Source organism: Leptidea sinapis, chromosome 1, assembly GCF_905404315.1.
Source record: "Leptidea sinapis chromosome 1, ilLepSina1.1, whole genome shotgun sequence".
In the NCBI taxonomy this organism is placed as follows: domain Eukaryota; kingdom Metazoa; phylum Arthropoda; class Insecta; order Lepidoptera; family Pieridae; genus Leptidea; species Leptidea sinapis.
Window position 1 is genome coordinate 30169570 of NC_066265.1, and position 18021 is coordinate 30187590.

Below are 18021 nucleotides of genomic sequence, written 5' to 3' on the forward strand. Positions count from 1 at the left end.
TATATTCTAAGTCTATGACAAAAAATACCCGAATCGTAATCTAGATGGCAGTGTAACAAAAGAAAATAGGACCCTCCTCTTGACTCCTCAAGGCTCGCCGCTCGAGCTTCGAAGTTCGAACAGCGAAATCAACGCGTAGATACAAGATATCACAAGAGATTTGCTGTGTTACTTTTTATGATTTATTGAAGTGAATTGTGACTCTAGATCAAAAATAATTAATTAATGTGATAAAGTAACAACCAAAGCTTAAGTGACAACAAATTAAAGCAGTGATGTTCTATGTTTGAAAAGTTATAAAATGATATAATTTCAACTTGGTTCCATCGCCGTAGCCGCTTTGTTCAGTTACAATATGGCCGCCACCCGGTCTATTTGTCAAAGATATTTTATCAGTGTTCAGTTAAGACGATTCTGTGCATATTTACATAAGTTTAAAGGTGTCCATAGTGATTAAGCATAAATACCAAAAGCTTGGCATGTATTACTAAACATAATTAACTATAAACAATAATAAATATAAATGACTGTAGTTAGTAGGTACATTTATTTTTTTATCAGTGAGAACGAAAACAATTTAGTAACCTTGAAATAATATAAATAAAAAATCTTAGTGATCAAAAGAAGAAAATTAAAAATAAGTGTATGCGAGATGACAAACTATGAGCGGGCACAATGAACCCGCCTCATTGTTTCCCTCTAATTCAGCTGTGCTACTCATGGTAAGTAGAAATAGGCTTTTAATTTAAAAATTGATTTAATAAAAAATCCTCAACACAAATGATATTCTGCAGTAGGTTTTTCAGAATTATTATTTCGTGTACTGATATAAGCTCATTCTTCAAACATTTTACTAAATTTATACCAATTACTAATATTTACGAAGGTATGCTATTTCGTATAAATATAGTATGGCAGTTATGTTATTTTGTATTTAATATAAAAATTATACAGAATCAAATACAAGTTTTAAAATGATATAACAAACAATAACATTTCAAGCTAAGTTATGGTAAGATCTATCTCATAATATTACTTATTATTACTGTATACAGTGTAACAAATGCACATAAGGCTGAAAGGGGGTTTACAGTGGTATGTACAATATTTGAAAACTAAGAACCCATAAATAAAAATAATTAACATAAATAGTCATCATTGATATGCAACCCTGAAAGCATAAAACTAAAGAGCAGACCACCCAAAAAGGTACATAAATTCTTATCTAATTTCCTCTGTACCATAATTAACTTTCAGTTGTATTTACATCATTTGTATTGTCAATTGACAATAACAAGAATATTTGATTATTTTTGTTTTAGTATGAACAAGCAGTGGCTTTTAGCTACAGTTATGTGAGTGGGAGTTATAAACCATGATACTAAAAAAGTGGTATGAAGCTTGCACCAAACAGATTGTTTCCAACCATGATATAGTTGCTGTTTGTATTTTATAAATTTATTTATTTATTTACAATTAGGAACAATAACAGATAACAGGATAAAACTTTCATCTAATAACAAGTACAATATATTTTTTGTGATTCTGAGATCCAATTAAAAGTTGTACTCATCATTCACCAAATACAGTAAAAAAATAATAAGTGGACACAACAGAAATTACATAATAATGAAATTAAGTTAAACATTAAATTATTTTACGTAAACTAGCTAGTTTTATAAAGAGCATTCTTAAACAAGTGTATATTTGTAAGGAATATATCAAAATCATAATATGTTGTAGTAGTTACCTGTAATGTTGAATGTTTCTATGAGGTCACAGTGGAGGTGTCCTTTCCCGAGAGTAGTGAAATTAAGCACTTGTTATCAATGCACATTGGACATAGAGACTGGGGTATTTTGTATTGAAGGATTACTAATATTATGATATTTCTCTCTTGATTATATAATTCACTATCCACAAGGATTATTTCAGCCATAGTGCAGAATATTGCATTTCATCAGGTTGAGTTTAATCATCCACTCCTTGGTCCAGTTCTGATCGCAGTCTAAGTCATCTTGAAGTTATGTAGAATACGGCAATAATATTTAATGAAACAGATTGAGGGTCCATAAGTTCAATCAAGCAGGTTATGTATATTTCAAATATGAACAGACCCATGAGGTACTTTGCTTATCATTGGTAAGAGAGTGCTACCAGCCTAAACCTAAAAAGTTCTGCCTTCAAAATAACCATTTATACATGTACAGATCCTTGTATTCCATAGTGTTCATTTCTAGCTGTCAAACTCTATCTAATATATTAAATTCTTGTGTCGTGGTGTTAAACATTGAACTCCTCCGAAACGGCTTGACCAATTCTCATGAAATTTTGAGTGCATATTGGGTAGGTCTGAGAATCTACTATACTCAATAACTCTTGTGTTTATAAGTATTAATTTACTTTTTTTTTTCTTTTTTTGACTTACTCATGTAAGCCTTTCAGTTTTTGACTTTTGAGTATTTTTGTTGTGTCACTTTGCATATATTGTAATTGAAATAATTTGTAAAACAACTAAAATGTAAATCTTGACTTAAGAGTGGCAATCTTGCTACATCTTCTCATTAGCTCAACCCTTTACGAAGTAGCGGTAAATTCAATAACAAAAAATATTTATATATATTTTTTGACATTCATAAGTGTCATTTTTGTGACCTACATGAATAAAGTGTTTTTGAATTTGAATTTGAATCAGACAACATCTATTTTTCATCCCCCTAAATGTTAAGGGTGGTCCACTCGAATTTTTTTTTTTAATTTTTTTGACATTTTTTTTTTAAATTTGTTTGATTATGAGTCAGCATTAAAAAAATACATACAACTTCAAATTTTCACCCATCTACAATCAACACTTACTTTTGTATCGCGATCTTAATATTGGCAATACAATGTTTGCTGGGTCAGCTAGTTCACATATAAAAGTACAGTTCTAGCTGATCCACTTGTTCATAATAAGAAAACCCTTGTGGGTGGAATTTCATTAAATCCGGTCTTAGCTGACATCTACTAGGCAAAAGCGATATTCCTACCAAATTTAAAGTTTTGGAGTTGTCGTTCTACAGATATTGTGATGAGTATAATATATAGGTTTTAGCTATCTCAATTTCTCCAAGTAAAATGCTATATTCTTTTCTTTTTCCTGATCTGATCCAGCTGTAGTCTCAACACATGTGTTGTATATCCTATAATTAAAGACAGCAAGGGTAGGAATTTATGCTCTCCTCACAAAAACAGTGCTCTAAAATGTAAAAGAAGGGGAGGAAATATAATGTTTCAATGAATTAATTGCTACCAACAGAAAATTATAATATTGAATCAATATACATTTTAATTGGTAATATGAACCATTTAATACCCTAGAAGTAACAGAATGCTATTTTATATAATATTCTTGAGGCCCATGTTCCCCTCATATTGACAGGATCTTGTTAATTCCGAAGTTGGTTCCCAAGTGACTTGATAAAACAACTGAAAATAAAAATAAAGTTTAACTTTGACATATATTTTTTCTAAATAAATTGTATGAAATGCAGGCAATGAAATGAAAATCAAAGGTTTAAACTTACGGGGTGGGTGTTATATAGTAATTTGGTTATAGAATAATGGAATTCGATTAACTTTGATACTAGGGGTATATATTAATTTTGGTTCTTATTAAGGTTAAATTAAAAGTTATGTCTCTGTCGTAAATCCTATTACTCCACTGCTGAATATCTAAATGATCGGACAGCGTGGGACTAGATTGCGATTATTTTATAGTGATAGGAATGACTGTAAAGTATTGTATATTTTTATTGAAAAGAGCACAAAAAAAGAATGCTGGGAGAGTTTCTCTCAGAGCGCCATTTGTTTCCGAAGAGGTAGTAGTATCTAGTAGTTATTAGAAATGACATCAAAAAGAATTCTAAAGGAATCAATTTTGAGAAAATAAATGCCTTTTATGCCTTTAAGGTAGGCAGCCTTATTGCCTATTTGAATTGCACACCCCTGCTTATATATGTTAAACATTTGAATCCATAATATCCTTCTTATACTGTAGACTCTGTAACTTCCATGTTGCATTTATCCTTTGATCTATTTCATATTTGTTGTTCTTATTGAAAGAAAATTGTTTCCTCTAAATATATATAGAGTTGTTAACATATTCTATAAGTTCTTGTATAATTTGATTAGCTGTTGCAGACTAGGTTAAGATTTTTGATTTTGTGTGTTCATGCATAGCCCAACTTTTTGGCACTCGTTCAAGACCTTTTTCTAGTTTTGTAGCAGTTTCGCTTAAAACAACTATGTCATAATAGGGGTTGATTTTTGACATGCTGTTAACTTTTCCTTGTGCAATCATTTTCTCTGCCTTCTTAGCTGTTCTTATAATATAATGGATGGTGGTTGTCACATTCCGCACAAGCTGAATAGAGGAGCATTGTGTTTATATGATTCTTGTTGGTTTTATTTTCTAAAATCAATGAAATAAATAGGGACTCTTGCGGGCAATAAGGCGTAATTCAGATATCACAGAGCTATTAACCTACATTTTTATTCACCTAGAAGTTGTTACTTCTATCTACTACTAGTATACTTTCTATCGCATGACTCTTACCTCTTCTGAAAACATTAGGGTTGTCTTTCCCTAAACCTGTACCTACCAAGTATGAGGATAACTTATAAAAATAGCTCAGTTTTTTCTAAAATATAAATAGGTATGTAATCATAATTTTAAATCAGTATTCTTTCGTTGTAAAACCTACACTTTACCAGTGAGAGGCTCCATTGCACAGGATGCTGACTAGGTTATGGGTAGATAATTGTATTCATGGTACCACAATGACACCATTGCGTTCTGCCGTGAAGCAGTGATGTGTAAATATTATTTGTTTCAGTCTGAAGGGCACCATAGCTAGGGAAATTACTACTACTATTTATTTTCTTATAATATCTGAAAGAAATAATATACATGCTGTTAGACTATAAAGGACACACACAGATAGAATTACTTAAATTATGAATTAATATTTAATGATATTTACAACTTAATCTTATTTATTTTAATATATTTACAAAAGGAGTGTAAACTAGGAGAGGAGACATTTAATGGAGGTTGAATGGGGTCTTCAGTGGGTATATAATTGTACAGAGAAGATTGCATTAAGGGACAACTGAAGAACATTTCATCAAGGCCACAATCACATAGGGAATGAATGATCTCTTATGCTAAGTTTAGCTAGAAAAATTAGAGTGCAGGCGTGGTTTAAACATAAGAGGCATATAGTTGAGATTATTGTCTTCTTATGTATCCTACATTTATTTAGAGATTATCAACATTTTTCTAGGTAGTTAAATAATAAACTTATTTTGATTAATAATATACAATATATATAGTAGCTGACCCGACAGACATTGTTCTGTATGTAATTAAAAAAAACTGTTTTATAGAAATTTGCCAATAATATTTCAAAACACCAAGAATTATTTCGTAAGAAATGCTCCCTGTTGTTATAATGAAATTGTTTCACAGCAGAATTAGATTAAAATTAGATTTATTTAAATTCTCTCACAGAAAATATGTCCATACAAAACAAATATTGGAAATAAAATTAATTATGGGTCCCAAATAGAAATAAAAAGTATCCTATCTCTCAAGTTGGACTAAACTGCACTTCATGAAGTAATCCCCATTTAAATCCGTTCATTAGTTTAGGAGTCCATCAAGGACAAACAATGTGTCATGTAATTTATATATATTAGAATAAAATAAAGGAATATTATTATTATTATTATATTTAAAATATTTACAAATGTCTTTATTTGATAATGGTTACCAAACATAAAATAAATAATTTCCATATTCTGTATATTTCATAGACTGAAGAGCTTGATGTTGACGAATTGGAATTGGTTACTTTTATAATAAAGTTTATTTTGCGTAGCAATTTTTTCAGAGATTTTATCATATTTTCTTCATAATTTTTGGTTATAGTTATATAGCTATTCAATAATTTGCGCTTTCTGTCGGGCAGTTGTGGGGTTCAATTCTAACATTCGGGGGTGGTAAGGGACATTAAAACAAATACCAAATTGGTTTTTAGCTTTGGCAGCTTGCCCTTTAACCACTTTTCATAATGAGTGAATTTTCAGTGTTTTTTTTTTTATTTGAACATTAATAATGCTCCATCTACAAAACCGTCCTCACTGCCTATATGAGATATTATAAGACACCTTCCTTTTCCGGTTCGAGCTTTTAAGACTGCTAAGGCACTCTAAGATTGCTTATTTAGGAGTTTTAATTAAAATATCAAACCACATTTTCAATCTTGCATGACCGTGGTGCTTGCAGGTAGCATATTTAAAATTTATATACATATATTTGTGCATTTAAAAATCAAGCAGATCAAGATCGAAGTTAACAGCTTGAACAATCTTAAATAATAATATATATTATCAAATAACTTATGAGTGCAAGAGTAGCCAACATACATACATACAACCAAATGTCCAAACTATCATTATAATATCATTACTGATTTAGTTTTACATAAAATTTACACTGTTAACATACTAACCATATTTTACTGTCTGTAAAAAAAGCATGCACTTTTCGTCTTATTGCCTAAAAAGGAATTTCATCAAACTTGTATGGAATATTCTTTTGAGGGCTGGTTTTAAAAGGTGGTTTAAATTCTTCAGTTGTTTTATTTTCTGCTTGTCTCATCCCATATTTTCATAAAAAAAAGCAGGAGTACTGATGCTTAGGCCAATTTTTGTAGACATGCTGTTATGATAAATAATACCTATAGGGTATTCACTATCATAACCTTTTCAGACACAAATAGGAGTGTGTTGCGCGCGTTTTTCAGCAGTGACAGAATGTCCTGTTTGGTCGACTAACCTGGCTTAGCATCCATGCTTCGTTATGTTAGTGACAACAACGAAATAAAAACATATTAGTAAGCTCATGAGATGGAGGTGGAATAATATTTTATTAAAGTGACTTAACTTAATAACTCATTGGTGTGAGGCATATGATACAAACTTAGTAGGTTCAGATTGTAAACTGAATGTGATACTGCTCAGCCATCCGTCACTCAAAAATAAAAATTAAATTAGATAATTGCACAATATGTCAAATTACAATCCAGCTGTGTCATAACCAAATCATGAGGATCATTGAGGTCATCGTTACTATTCGCCTTTGCCAAAAATGTGCAGTCCCTAAATAAAGTGACAGTAATCTGATTATTATCCAAAAAAAAAGTAAGAATTAAATAATAGGTAAAAAAAGGCAAACATATTTTTTACCTTTTCGTTGGTAGAGCATACGGACATAATTTACAGTAGTCTCTTAGTAATAATAAGTTTAGTTGTATACTTTTCTTTGTCATAGAAACGCTGGAAACATATTATCGTGTATTTAGTTGACATCCAACATTATTCTGTTTGATTAATTCGTATTGTAACTATCCATCGAGCAATGGGATTCAAATGAAATCCAAAAATGAATACATTTAAATATACGTAAATGATTGACAATTATTGCAATATGCTTGCAGTGCTAGGTCGACCTATTTTTTTTGGATATTTGTTAATAACTCATTGTATTTGTTGGATTCAATTACGAATTATGACAGTAATCACTCCCAATGTGTTCACGAAGCATCCTTACACAAACAATGAATTCAAGGTCTAAAGGTTGATGCATCAAATATACGATAATTTATATTAAATTTATATCGAGACACAATTATTGGATGCAGTACCTTACAAACTAATTTGATAAAAAGAGTGGCCGTTGATGTTCTTCTCGCGAGCTCTACTTTATCCGAACATATGGTAAATTCAGTGATTTAAAAGAAATATTTATAGTGACTATTCAAAGCGCTTAGTTAAAGCGTAATAACTAAGCGAAGTTTTGCCTTTGAAAAAAATGAAGTAAGATTATTTGCCTTTGACTTCAACATCATGTGGCGTCATAGATTAGAGCCTCCTATCAACATGTATAACAACAATAAACACAAAAAACTATCCCAGTGGAGGACCTCGGGGTAAATAGTTCTTTCATAGCTGGCAACATATTTTCTTAATGGCGTCTGTTTTGTTTACAAAATATTTTGCTGTTTTGGCGAATGTATTAGCTTAAATTATAAGTCGTGAATTTCGTTCACTGATCGTCACGGAACTTGACAGCGTGACACTGACGCGGCGGGAAACGTATGTAGCCTTAAAAGATCACATTAAAACTGCTGCATATCGCTTGGGCCTACTCACGTTCTAAGCGTTATTATTCTAAGTAGGTAGCTATCATGAATGGAAATTTAATAATAATAATAATCACTTTAAATTAGATTGTTTCATCGTTTTTAGAAAGCATGTAAATTTTGATCGCAATGGCCTTAAAAACACAAAAAAGCAAAGCATATTATGCTTTTCTCTTTTGTTTCTGCATTATTAAAGATCGGTCGGATCGGTGAAGTAGGTCAAAGCTCGCGCGGGAGTCCTTACTGGATAGCCTCTCTGTAGAGGCCGCCGTGCATACTTATTCTTTAGATATCTACACGGGGAGTGAGACGGGCCTGCCTAATTAATCTAATAATTATAATTAAGCTCTAATGTAAAGCCAAATTTACTACGACGATGAAACTGGAGGAATAATGTTCTTTGTTTGAATATGCCATATTAAGAATATGGAAATTAATGTCATCGCGGCAGTATGCAGTCATGTTTAGAAATTCTATAAATTACTAATATTTTTGTCTTAGGGTGTTGAGCGCAGCGAAAATGCGAGCGGCAACGCGAACAGCGCAGATGTGGCTGGCACGGGGCTCGAGTCCACCGTCAATGGAGCTGCGACCGCAGAGGTTAAAGATGAGCCACCATGCAAAAAGCAGAAGTTGCTTTCCGACGACATTGCAACTCTGCGGAAAAGAATACTGGAATACAAGTTGCTTCGGTTGAAAAACTTACGTGATAGGTAAGTGATGTCAAGATGTTGGATGACCAAGAAGTTCATTTCTTCCAATCTTATTTTATGGAATAGGAAGCCGGGTGGACACGTAAGCCAACAGATACCCCTTTGCTCAGGACTTCCAATATTTGTCAGTAGTGTAGGAAATCGTACTAGTTTTAATTTAAAAAATGGGAGTTTTTCCTGAGTATATAAAGAATGTTGTTGGATGTCTTCCTTGCCCTGCCGTGGCTGCAGCTGTAGCTTTGCGCTCGGTTGTGCAGGTTCACGGAGCAACTCAGCGAGCTATACTTCCTGCAGGCGGGCGGTAACATGATAGACTATGCGGCTTGGCGCAAGCGACCGCCGACGCCGCAACTACTAGCTTTCCTGGAAGCGCAGCGCCCGCCTGGTGCCGCGACCGTCGCAGTCCCACCATCCACACCCACTCCCGCACTCACCCCTCCGGCTGCCGCGCCCGAAGTCACGTCCGTCGCTGTCCCTGCTTCTACGCCCGCACCTGCCCCCGTTGCTGCGCCCAGCCCTGCTGCGATCGCAGCGGACGAGGTGGTGGAGAAGGCGAAGCAGGAAGCTTACGTGGCGGGACGCGTGGCGGAGCTGGTCCGTGCAGGGCTGTGGACGGAACGGCGGCTGCCGCGTGTCATGGAACCGCCGCGACCCAAGACACATTGGGACTACCTGTTGGAGGAAATGACGTGGCTAGCGCAGGACTTCGCTCACGAGCGCAAGTGGAAGAAACAAGCTGCTAAAAAGGTATGTGTGGCTTGAGATCCTCTGAGAGTCTCTACTAGATCAGATTGATTAATGTTTTACAGCTTAATTTAATTAATGGCATTGTTTTACAACCTGATCCATGTTTCTTAATAGTTGTAACTAGTTGTTTTTCTCAAATATCTTATGATTCTAGTACAATTTACTATTTTTCTGTAATAAAATACTAAGTACATAAAAAATTCAATGCTGTTACACAAAATACTCGTAGCTATACTTATAATTAGCAAAAGGAAAAGCAAAATTTGCTATTTGATTTAAGATTGATGGGTATAATTTATGTAATTCTGGTTTATTAATAGTATTTTTAAATTTCAAGTGTGCAAGAGCGGTGCAGAAATACTTTCAAGAGAAAGCCTTGGCAGCTCAGAAAGCTGAAAAAGCCCAGGAATTACAACTTAAGAAGATAGCTGCTTTTGCTGCAAAGGAAATTCGAATGTTTTGGACAAATGTAGAAAAGGTATTAAAGCGGAAAATACGTATTACACCTAGTTATGTGTTAATATTGTTTATTTTGTTTACATAATCAGATACATAAAGTATCTGATAAAAAATATTTAAAATAAAAGCTAGTCTAATAATGTAGGACCTGCCAAAATGATTTATATTGAGCATGATATTTCTTTCAGTTGGTAGAGTGGAAAAGGGAACAAAGAGTTGAAAAGGCACGTAAAGAAGCATTAGATGAGCAGCTGAGCTATATTGTTGACAAAACTGAACGTTACTCACGTCAGCTGGCGGCAAACCTGCATGCCCCCGCAACCACCACGCCTAGCTCAACGACACATTCTGATGATGAGTTCCAGCCGCGGGGCGACTCCGATGACGACGAGGAGACGATTGCAGCCGCAGAGCGCGATGACGACGACAACCGGGAAGAGATTGACGCTCTCCAGCGCGAGTCGCATCTCGACCTGGGCGACCTTCTGCCGCCTGGTTACCCGCACGACCTTCCACCACCATCCCCCCCACCTTCCGACTACGGCGCCGATAGTGACTCGGCTGACGACGAGGATACGATAGCAGAACAGGAAAAGACCGAGCGAGATGACGAGACGGCGGCCGAAATATCAGCATTACAGGATGAAGCGGAGCTGGATATAGATGAGCTGGTGCGGAGGTACCGGCCCGAGTCGCCTTCTACACGCACCACCGAAACACCTTCCGTCGACACGGATACGGACGCGAGCACAGAGTGCTCCGACGAATGCGACGAGTCGTCAGACGGCTCAGAGTGTCTCGAGGCGTTGGTTGAAGGTGAAACGGGGAGCAAGGAATTAGTGGAGACGGAAGATGGTGAGCAACGGGTGGAAGCAGCCGCGACTCTAGCGGCCTCGCTCCAGCCCACCGGCACCACCCTGTCAGAGACCATGGTCGGAACTCCAGTTCCAAGCTTATTAAAGCATTCCTTGCGTGAATACCAGCACGTTGGCCTCCATTGGCTGGCGACTATGCATGCGCGGAAACTCAACGGTATCCTCGCAGACGAGATGGGCTTAGGCAAGACTATCCAAACTATTGCTCTGTTAGCGCACCTTGCGCTCGAGCACGAGGATTGGGGGCCACATCTCGTGCTCGCACCGACCTCAGTTGTGCTCAACTGGGAGATGGAGTTCAAGAAGTGGTGTCCCGCATTCAAGATACTCACATACTACGGTACGATCAAAGAGAGGAAACTCAAACGCGTTGGCTGGACCAAAGCCAACTCGTTTCATGTGTGCATCACATCATACAAACTTGTTGTCCAGGATCATCAGAGCTTTAGGCGGAAAAGGTGGAAATACTTAATATTGGATGAAGCACAGAATATTAAAAATTTCAAGTCACAAAGGTGGCAGATGTTGCTTAACTTTCAAACAGAGAGGTGAGACATTTTTTATTAATGGTGCTTTGTACCTAAATATAAATCTCAATACTTTATTATTTACATATTAGACCAAAAAATAGCAGTGGTTTTGCATGTCTGATGGATAAGAATTTCCTCATATTGTCCCAGTTTAAAAAAAAAAACACTATAATATGGTTGTTTGAGCTTTAGTTTATTTTGAGCTAATTACTTTGTAGTGAATGTGTATAGATGTGGGGTGGTATATCAGCTATATAGAAAATATTTACAATAAAACTATATTTCTTTGTAGACGGTTACTGCTGACGGGTACACCTCTTCAAAATAGTCTGCTGGAGCTGTGGTCGCTGATGCACTTCCTAATGCCGGACGTGTTCGCGTCGCACTCCGAGTTCCGCGCGTGGTTCGCGGAAGTGGCGGGCATGGCGGAGGGTTCTGCGCGCCGCTCGGAGGAACTACTGCGGCGATTGCATCAGGTTACACACAAATAATGGATTCACTACTCAAAATATTTTTATTATGGGTGCAACTCTTCTTCTTCGTTGTTACACTCTTGACAGAGCGGTCGTGGTCATCACGAAGTGAAATCTTTTGGGGCAGATGTGATTCGCCCCACGAGAATTCGCCTCTTTTCCCTGTTGGCCGACTGGTGCACTCATTCGATGGGTGCAACTCACTCCACCCGATAATCGGCATCATCTGCGCCTAAACTATGTGGCGATGTGATACAAGTGCACTGATGTGATTGTTTGCCGCAGAAATAGGTTGGTGTGATAGCAGTAGGTTAATAATTATTAACAACTAGCTGACCCGACAGACATTCTGTATGTTATAATAAATAAAATAATGTTTTTATTTTAATTTGTCAATTATATATCATAACATCAAAAATTACTTCGTAAAATATGCACCCTGTTGTCGTAATGAAATAGTTTCACAACAGAACTGTCAAATCGTGCGTCAATAAATTCTCTCATAGAAATTATGTATGGACACATCAAAGGAAAAACAAATTTGTTGTTTTTCTTTAATTTAGCAGCATTTTCCTATTTATTCACCCTTTAAACCTTCTCTGGACTTCCACAAATAATTCAAGACCAAAATTAGCCTAATCGGTCCAGCCATTCTCGAGTTTTAGCGAGAATAACGAACAGCAATTCATTTATATATATATAGATAAAATAAAAACTTTGATAATAATTTGTTTAATGATGATGCTATCAATAATGATTTCAAATAGTGGCAATGAGTTTCTTTCTACTTCATCTTTATCTCATTCCAACCTGTTCTGAAGTAGTGTTAAATGTTAAAATTTACTTCATTCCAACATTGAAGTATATGAATAAAGCGGATTTGTTTTGTAACGAAGAAGTGTACATTATACATAGTAGTATATAGTTGAAATGTTTAGGTGCTGCGGCCGTTTCTTCTGCGCCGGTTGAAGCGTGACGTGGAACGACAGATGCCGCGCAAGTACGAGCACGTGCTGTTGTGCCGACTCGCCGCGCGCCAGCGATGCCTCTACGACGACTTTATGTCACGAGCCAAGTATGTAATCTACATTCATTCATTACAGTAGTGATTCTTTGGATTGATTGTTTCTATGGTCTTGGTGATCGATTGCAATCGGCAAAGATTAGAAGCGGAATTGTTGGAGGATCCATGACGTTATAGTGGAGCGGCCTATGCCGCGCCTCCTCCCTATAATATGTGGTCACGTTTCAGTCGCTTAACCACTGGTATTTGTAGCATCTCTATAAATAAATAAATTATATTGGAGTGTTGTTCAAGATGGTGTTTAACTTTGTTTTTAACCTGTTTAAAGATTGCAATCAGCATCGTAAGAGGCGACTAAGGGCTTTTTGAAGAGGGCCAGACTCCTCCCGGTTAAGTACCACACTTTGCACAGAAAACTGCCGTGAAGTAGCAGCCTAGTGCCTGTATGTTTCGCATAGGTCAGTTTTAAGGACCAGAGCCCATCCCCCGTCCCTTCACCAGAATATGTCAGCGATCCTAAAAGTGATTTTACCCCAGGAGGGTTCCGGCTCCACCTGAGTCGGAGAATTCCTGCCTGAGCCTTCTCACAGAACCGCGCACATGCGAGGACAGACGAGGCAGTAAAACCACGGCACCCTGCTTCACATTTAATGTGGACTTTTGCAATATCAGGGGAATCCACTCCGATTTAAACGCCGTTCACTACCACCCTGAGACGGCGCAGCTGGCCTTGTTTTTCCTTACGGAGACACAGATATCTCGACCGAGTGATACAGCACATTTAACATAGGGTATACAAAATTGAGCATTATTTTTTGCCTCATGAGCAATTCTATGGGATCGCACTACAAGTACCTAAGTAGATGCTGCAAAATCTATAGGAAGACTAAGAATAGACAGATTCTCAAAATTGCCGAGAAGGCATCAGCAAAAACCTACAGCCCCTACGAACACAGTGAACCCGGCATGAGGCAAACACATTGTACTATGCTCAACTTAGTACCTGTTTTATTGCTTATGTGATTTACGGTCGAATTGGGCGCAATCGTCTGGACGGCTGAGGAACGCTGCCACTTGGAAAAGCTCTTGGTCGTCTCTTACGATATCCATGGGCCTGGGTTTTTCCTTTTATTTCTATTATATTGTCTTATAAAATTATAAGCCCATACAATAAGATTACCAAAATAATTAATTTTTACTAAACTATAATGATTAAAAACAGAACGAAGGAGAGCCTGTCGTCGGGCAACCTACTGAGCGTGATCAACGTGTTGATGCAGCTGCGCAAGGTGTGCAACCACCCCGACCTGTTCGAGCCCCGGCCCGTGAGCTCGCCGCTGCACCTTCCGTCGCTGGCGTGCCCGCTGCCCGCGCTCGTGCTGCTAGAGTCGCTCGCCGAGCGTGTGGCGGCGGCCGCGCGGCTGGGCGGGGACCTCGCCACGCTGGAGGCGAGCGGGGCCGAAGCGTTCCCGGCGCACCGCGCGCGCCACCTCGCGCCGCCGCGCCGCCTCGTGGAGGAGCTGCCGCCGCGGGAGGCGCCGGCCCGGCCGCCCGCCGCCGCGCTCCGCCTGCACCTGCGCATGGTGCCGCGCGTGCCGCCGGGCCGCACGCCGGCCGTGGCTCCGCCGCGCCTCGCCTCGCGCGTGCCGGCCGCGCCCGTGCAGCCCGAGCCTGCAGCTGCGCCCCAACTCGACACAAAGTTAGTCGTACATCTTAACTATTGAACTATCTTAACATTTATTCAAACAAAACAAATTTTATAACTATATTTACAATACTATGACTACATAAAATTAAAACAAGCATTACGTGGAAGCGTACCAAGAACACTGGCAGCATTTCCGCATTGCATAGATAGGCTGATCCGTTGACCAAGATAGCTGCCAGCGCTTGGTTTTTGGCGAAGAAAGTATTTTAAACAATCTCCGTGCCTCTGGACCCCACGGGCCAAGTGTTTCGACACCAAACGGCACAAAGATGTATGACTCACTAAGACCAACATATTTGCGACGCTTGCCGTCTTCGGCAGTCAAACTAACTATAGAACATTAATTCCAACTATCTTTATCATTCAAATAATCTTTCACGCTATAATAGGCCTTAGATGTTAATTTATTTTTTACGATACATTTAAATTTTTTAATAGGTAACATTTTAATTTCATTTGGAAGTTTATTATAAAATACAACACAATCCACTTTAAAAGATTTAGCAATTTTACGGAGCCTAGTAGATGGAATTGCGAGTTTATGTTTGTTTCGAGTATTGACACTGTACATTACTATTCTTTTTAAATTGGCTAATATTTTTATGGGCGTATAGGAGGTTCTCGTATATGTACTGGCAGTGTACTGTCATAATATTTATTTCACTAAACTTTTCTCTCAGTGAATCCCTTGAACGCATTTTATAAACTGCTCGAATTGCTCTTTTCTGCAGCACAAATATGTTTTCAATATCTGTAGCCCTACCCCACAATATAATTCCGTAAGACATGACACTATGAAAGTAGCTGAAATATACAAGTCTAGCCGTTTTAACATCTGTCAGCTGCCCAATTTTTTTATCGCAAATACTGCAGAGCTAAGTCGATTACATAAGTTTTTTATTGTACCCCATTGTAGCTTAAAGTCTAATGTAATGCCTAGGAATGTTGTCGTTTCTATTACATCAAGTTTTTCATTATTAATTTTTATAGGTGTTGGTTGGTGCTTTGTATTTGGAAGTGTTAACCTTACACATTTTGTTTTCCTTTCGTTTAAAAGTAAGTTATTAACGTTAAACCAATTTACTACTTCAGCAATGTCGTCGTCAACCTGACAGAAAGTATTTTGCTGGCGTTTTATCTTAAATAAGAAAGATGTATCGTCAGCAAACAGTATAATATCATGTTTATTTTGAATAAGGTATGGTAAATCATTGACGTAAACCAGGAACAAAAAAGGACCCAATATTGAGCCCTGCGGTACACCCATCGATATGATAGAGCCAGTTGATCTTTTTCCATTAACGTCTACTCTTTGAATCCTATTACACAAGTATGATTTTATTAAATCTAGTGAAACATATCTAACACCATAGTGGTGAAATTTTTGAAGTAAGGTTTCATAATGAACGCAGTCGAATGCCTTGGATAAATCACAAAACACTCCTAACGCATCACATGAATCCTCCCAAGCATCCAAAATATTTCTTATTAACTCGATACTAGCTACTACTCGATCTGTGGTTGAAAGACCTTGAGTAAAACCATATTGTTTATTATGCATGAGGTTATTATTGTAAAAATGTTTAATTAATTGCGTTAACATAATTTTTTCGAAAATCTTGCTAAAGGTTGGTAGTACTGATATGGGTCTAAAATTGGTGGGGTCAGCTTTATCTCCCGACTTAAATAGAGGAGTGATCTTGCTCTGTTTCATTTGGTTTGGAAATATACCGCAATCTACACACTTATTGAAAATAAAAGCTAAGTCATTGGCTACAATTTCTATTACAGATTTCACTACGTTAACAGAGATTCCCCAGAGATCTTTAGTTTTCTTAACGCTAATTAGTCTAAAAGTTTTTATAATCTCTATGCGATCAACATGCTTCAATTTAAAGTTTGTATTACATAAAGATACGTTTTTCTGTAGCAGTTTCATTGCAGATATAGGTGAGGAATTTAGATATTTTGTTGTAGAGACCGGTATATCAGTAAAAAACTTTTCAAATGTATCTGCAATTTCAGAATCTGTTTTTATGTTTCTGTTACGTTATATTGGACATAACTATGAATAGATAAGATCTTGTCATTAAACAGTGACAGCAATGTATCTATGGTGACTAGAGATACGTTATAGAAAACGACCGTAAATGGTTAATTTATTTTCAATACAATTTTTAAGTGGGTTTTTTTAAATATACTGAACTGGGCATATTTTTATAACATAAAACACTTATATAGATTGGCATTGTATATGAAACCTCAAGACATTTTTTTTTTTTCAAAATTGTGACCATTGACATATATATATATACTAACTGACCCGGCAAACGTATTATAAACATACAAATAAATAAAAAAATTGTGGTATAAAAATAGATTACGACCGATTCTCAGACCTTCCAAATACACATTAATTTCATAAAATCTATTATTTCGAAAGAGAATTTATCCATCACAGATCAAAATCTGTTCAAAAAACGCGATAAGTAGTTTTGGGAGCCTCACTTCTCGTGATGTTAACATGACATTGTGTGACTGAATTCTGAAGAGACTGAAACATGTGGAAATATGAAGGTTTAAGGTCAGGGCTAGTAGTTAAAAGGCATAAAAGGCATTTATTTTCTCAAAATTGATTCCTTTAGAATTCTTTTTGATGTCATTTCTTATACTACTAGATACTACTACCACTTCGGAAACAAATGGCGCTCTGAGAGAGAAGAAGCGGCGCAAGAAACTCTCCCAGCATTCTTTTTTTTTGCGCTCTTTTCAATAAAAATATACAATATTGTACAGTTGCTATAAAATAATCACAATCTAGTCCCAGGCTGTCCGATCATTTAGATATTCAGCAGTGGAGTAATAGGATTTACGACAGAGCCATTTTTTTATAAAACATTTAAATCCATTTATAGACAATGCCTGAACAGTGGCTGGGACTTTATTGTAGAAGTGTATACATTTACCCTTAAAGCTATTATGTATCTTATGAAGCCTACTAGAATTAGTTACAAGCAATCCCTTATTTCTAGTGTTATAATAATGAAAATCACTATTAAGAGCAAAAAGGTGACGATTTTTGTGAACATATATTAAATTTTCATAAATGTACTGACAATAAACAGTCATAATATTTATTTCTTTAAATTTTTCTTTGAGAGACTGTCTATAACCAAGCTGATATATAGCACGAACAGCTCTCTTTTGCAGAGCAAACACTATATCAATGTCAGCAGCATGACC

The 18021-nt window shown here is 36.8% G+C and overlaps 1 protein-coding gene across 1 annotated transcript in view; it reads left to right on the plus strand.

Annotated features, from left to right (window-relative positions):
• The first annotated feature begins 94 nt into the window (after nt 1–94).
• The window catches only part of LOC126980175 (helicase domino-like), a 32331-nt gene continuing 14404 nt past the window's right edge, over nt 95–18021 (plus strand). Inside the window, exons 1-8 of the mRNA XM_050829779.1 lie at nt 95–722; nt 8751–8962; nt 9220–9709; nt 10047–10187; nt 10357–11591; nt 11866–12049; nt 12985–13121; nt 14293–14769. Coding sequence (XP_050685736.1) covers nt 663–722; nt 8751–8962; nt 9220–9709; nt 10047–10187; nt 10357–11591; nt 11866–12049; nt 12985–13121; nt 14293–14769 — 2936 coding nt within the window. The 5' untranslated portion in view covers nt 95–662. The remainder of the gene's footprint in view (nt 723–8750; nt 8963–9219; nt 9710–10046; nt 10188–10356; nt 11592–11865; nt 12050–12984; nt 13122–14292; nt 14770–18021) is intronic.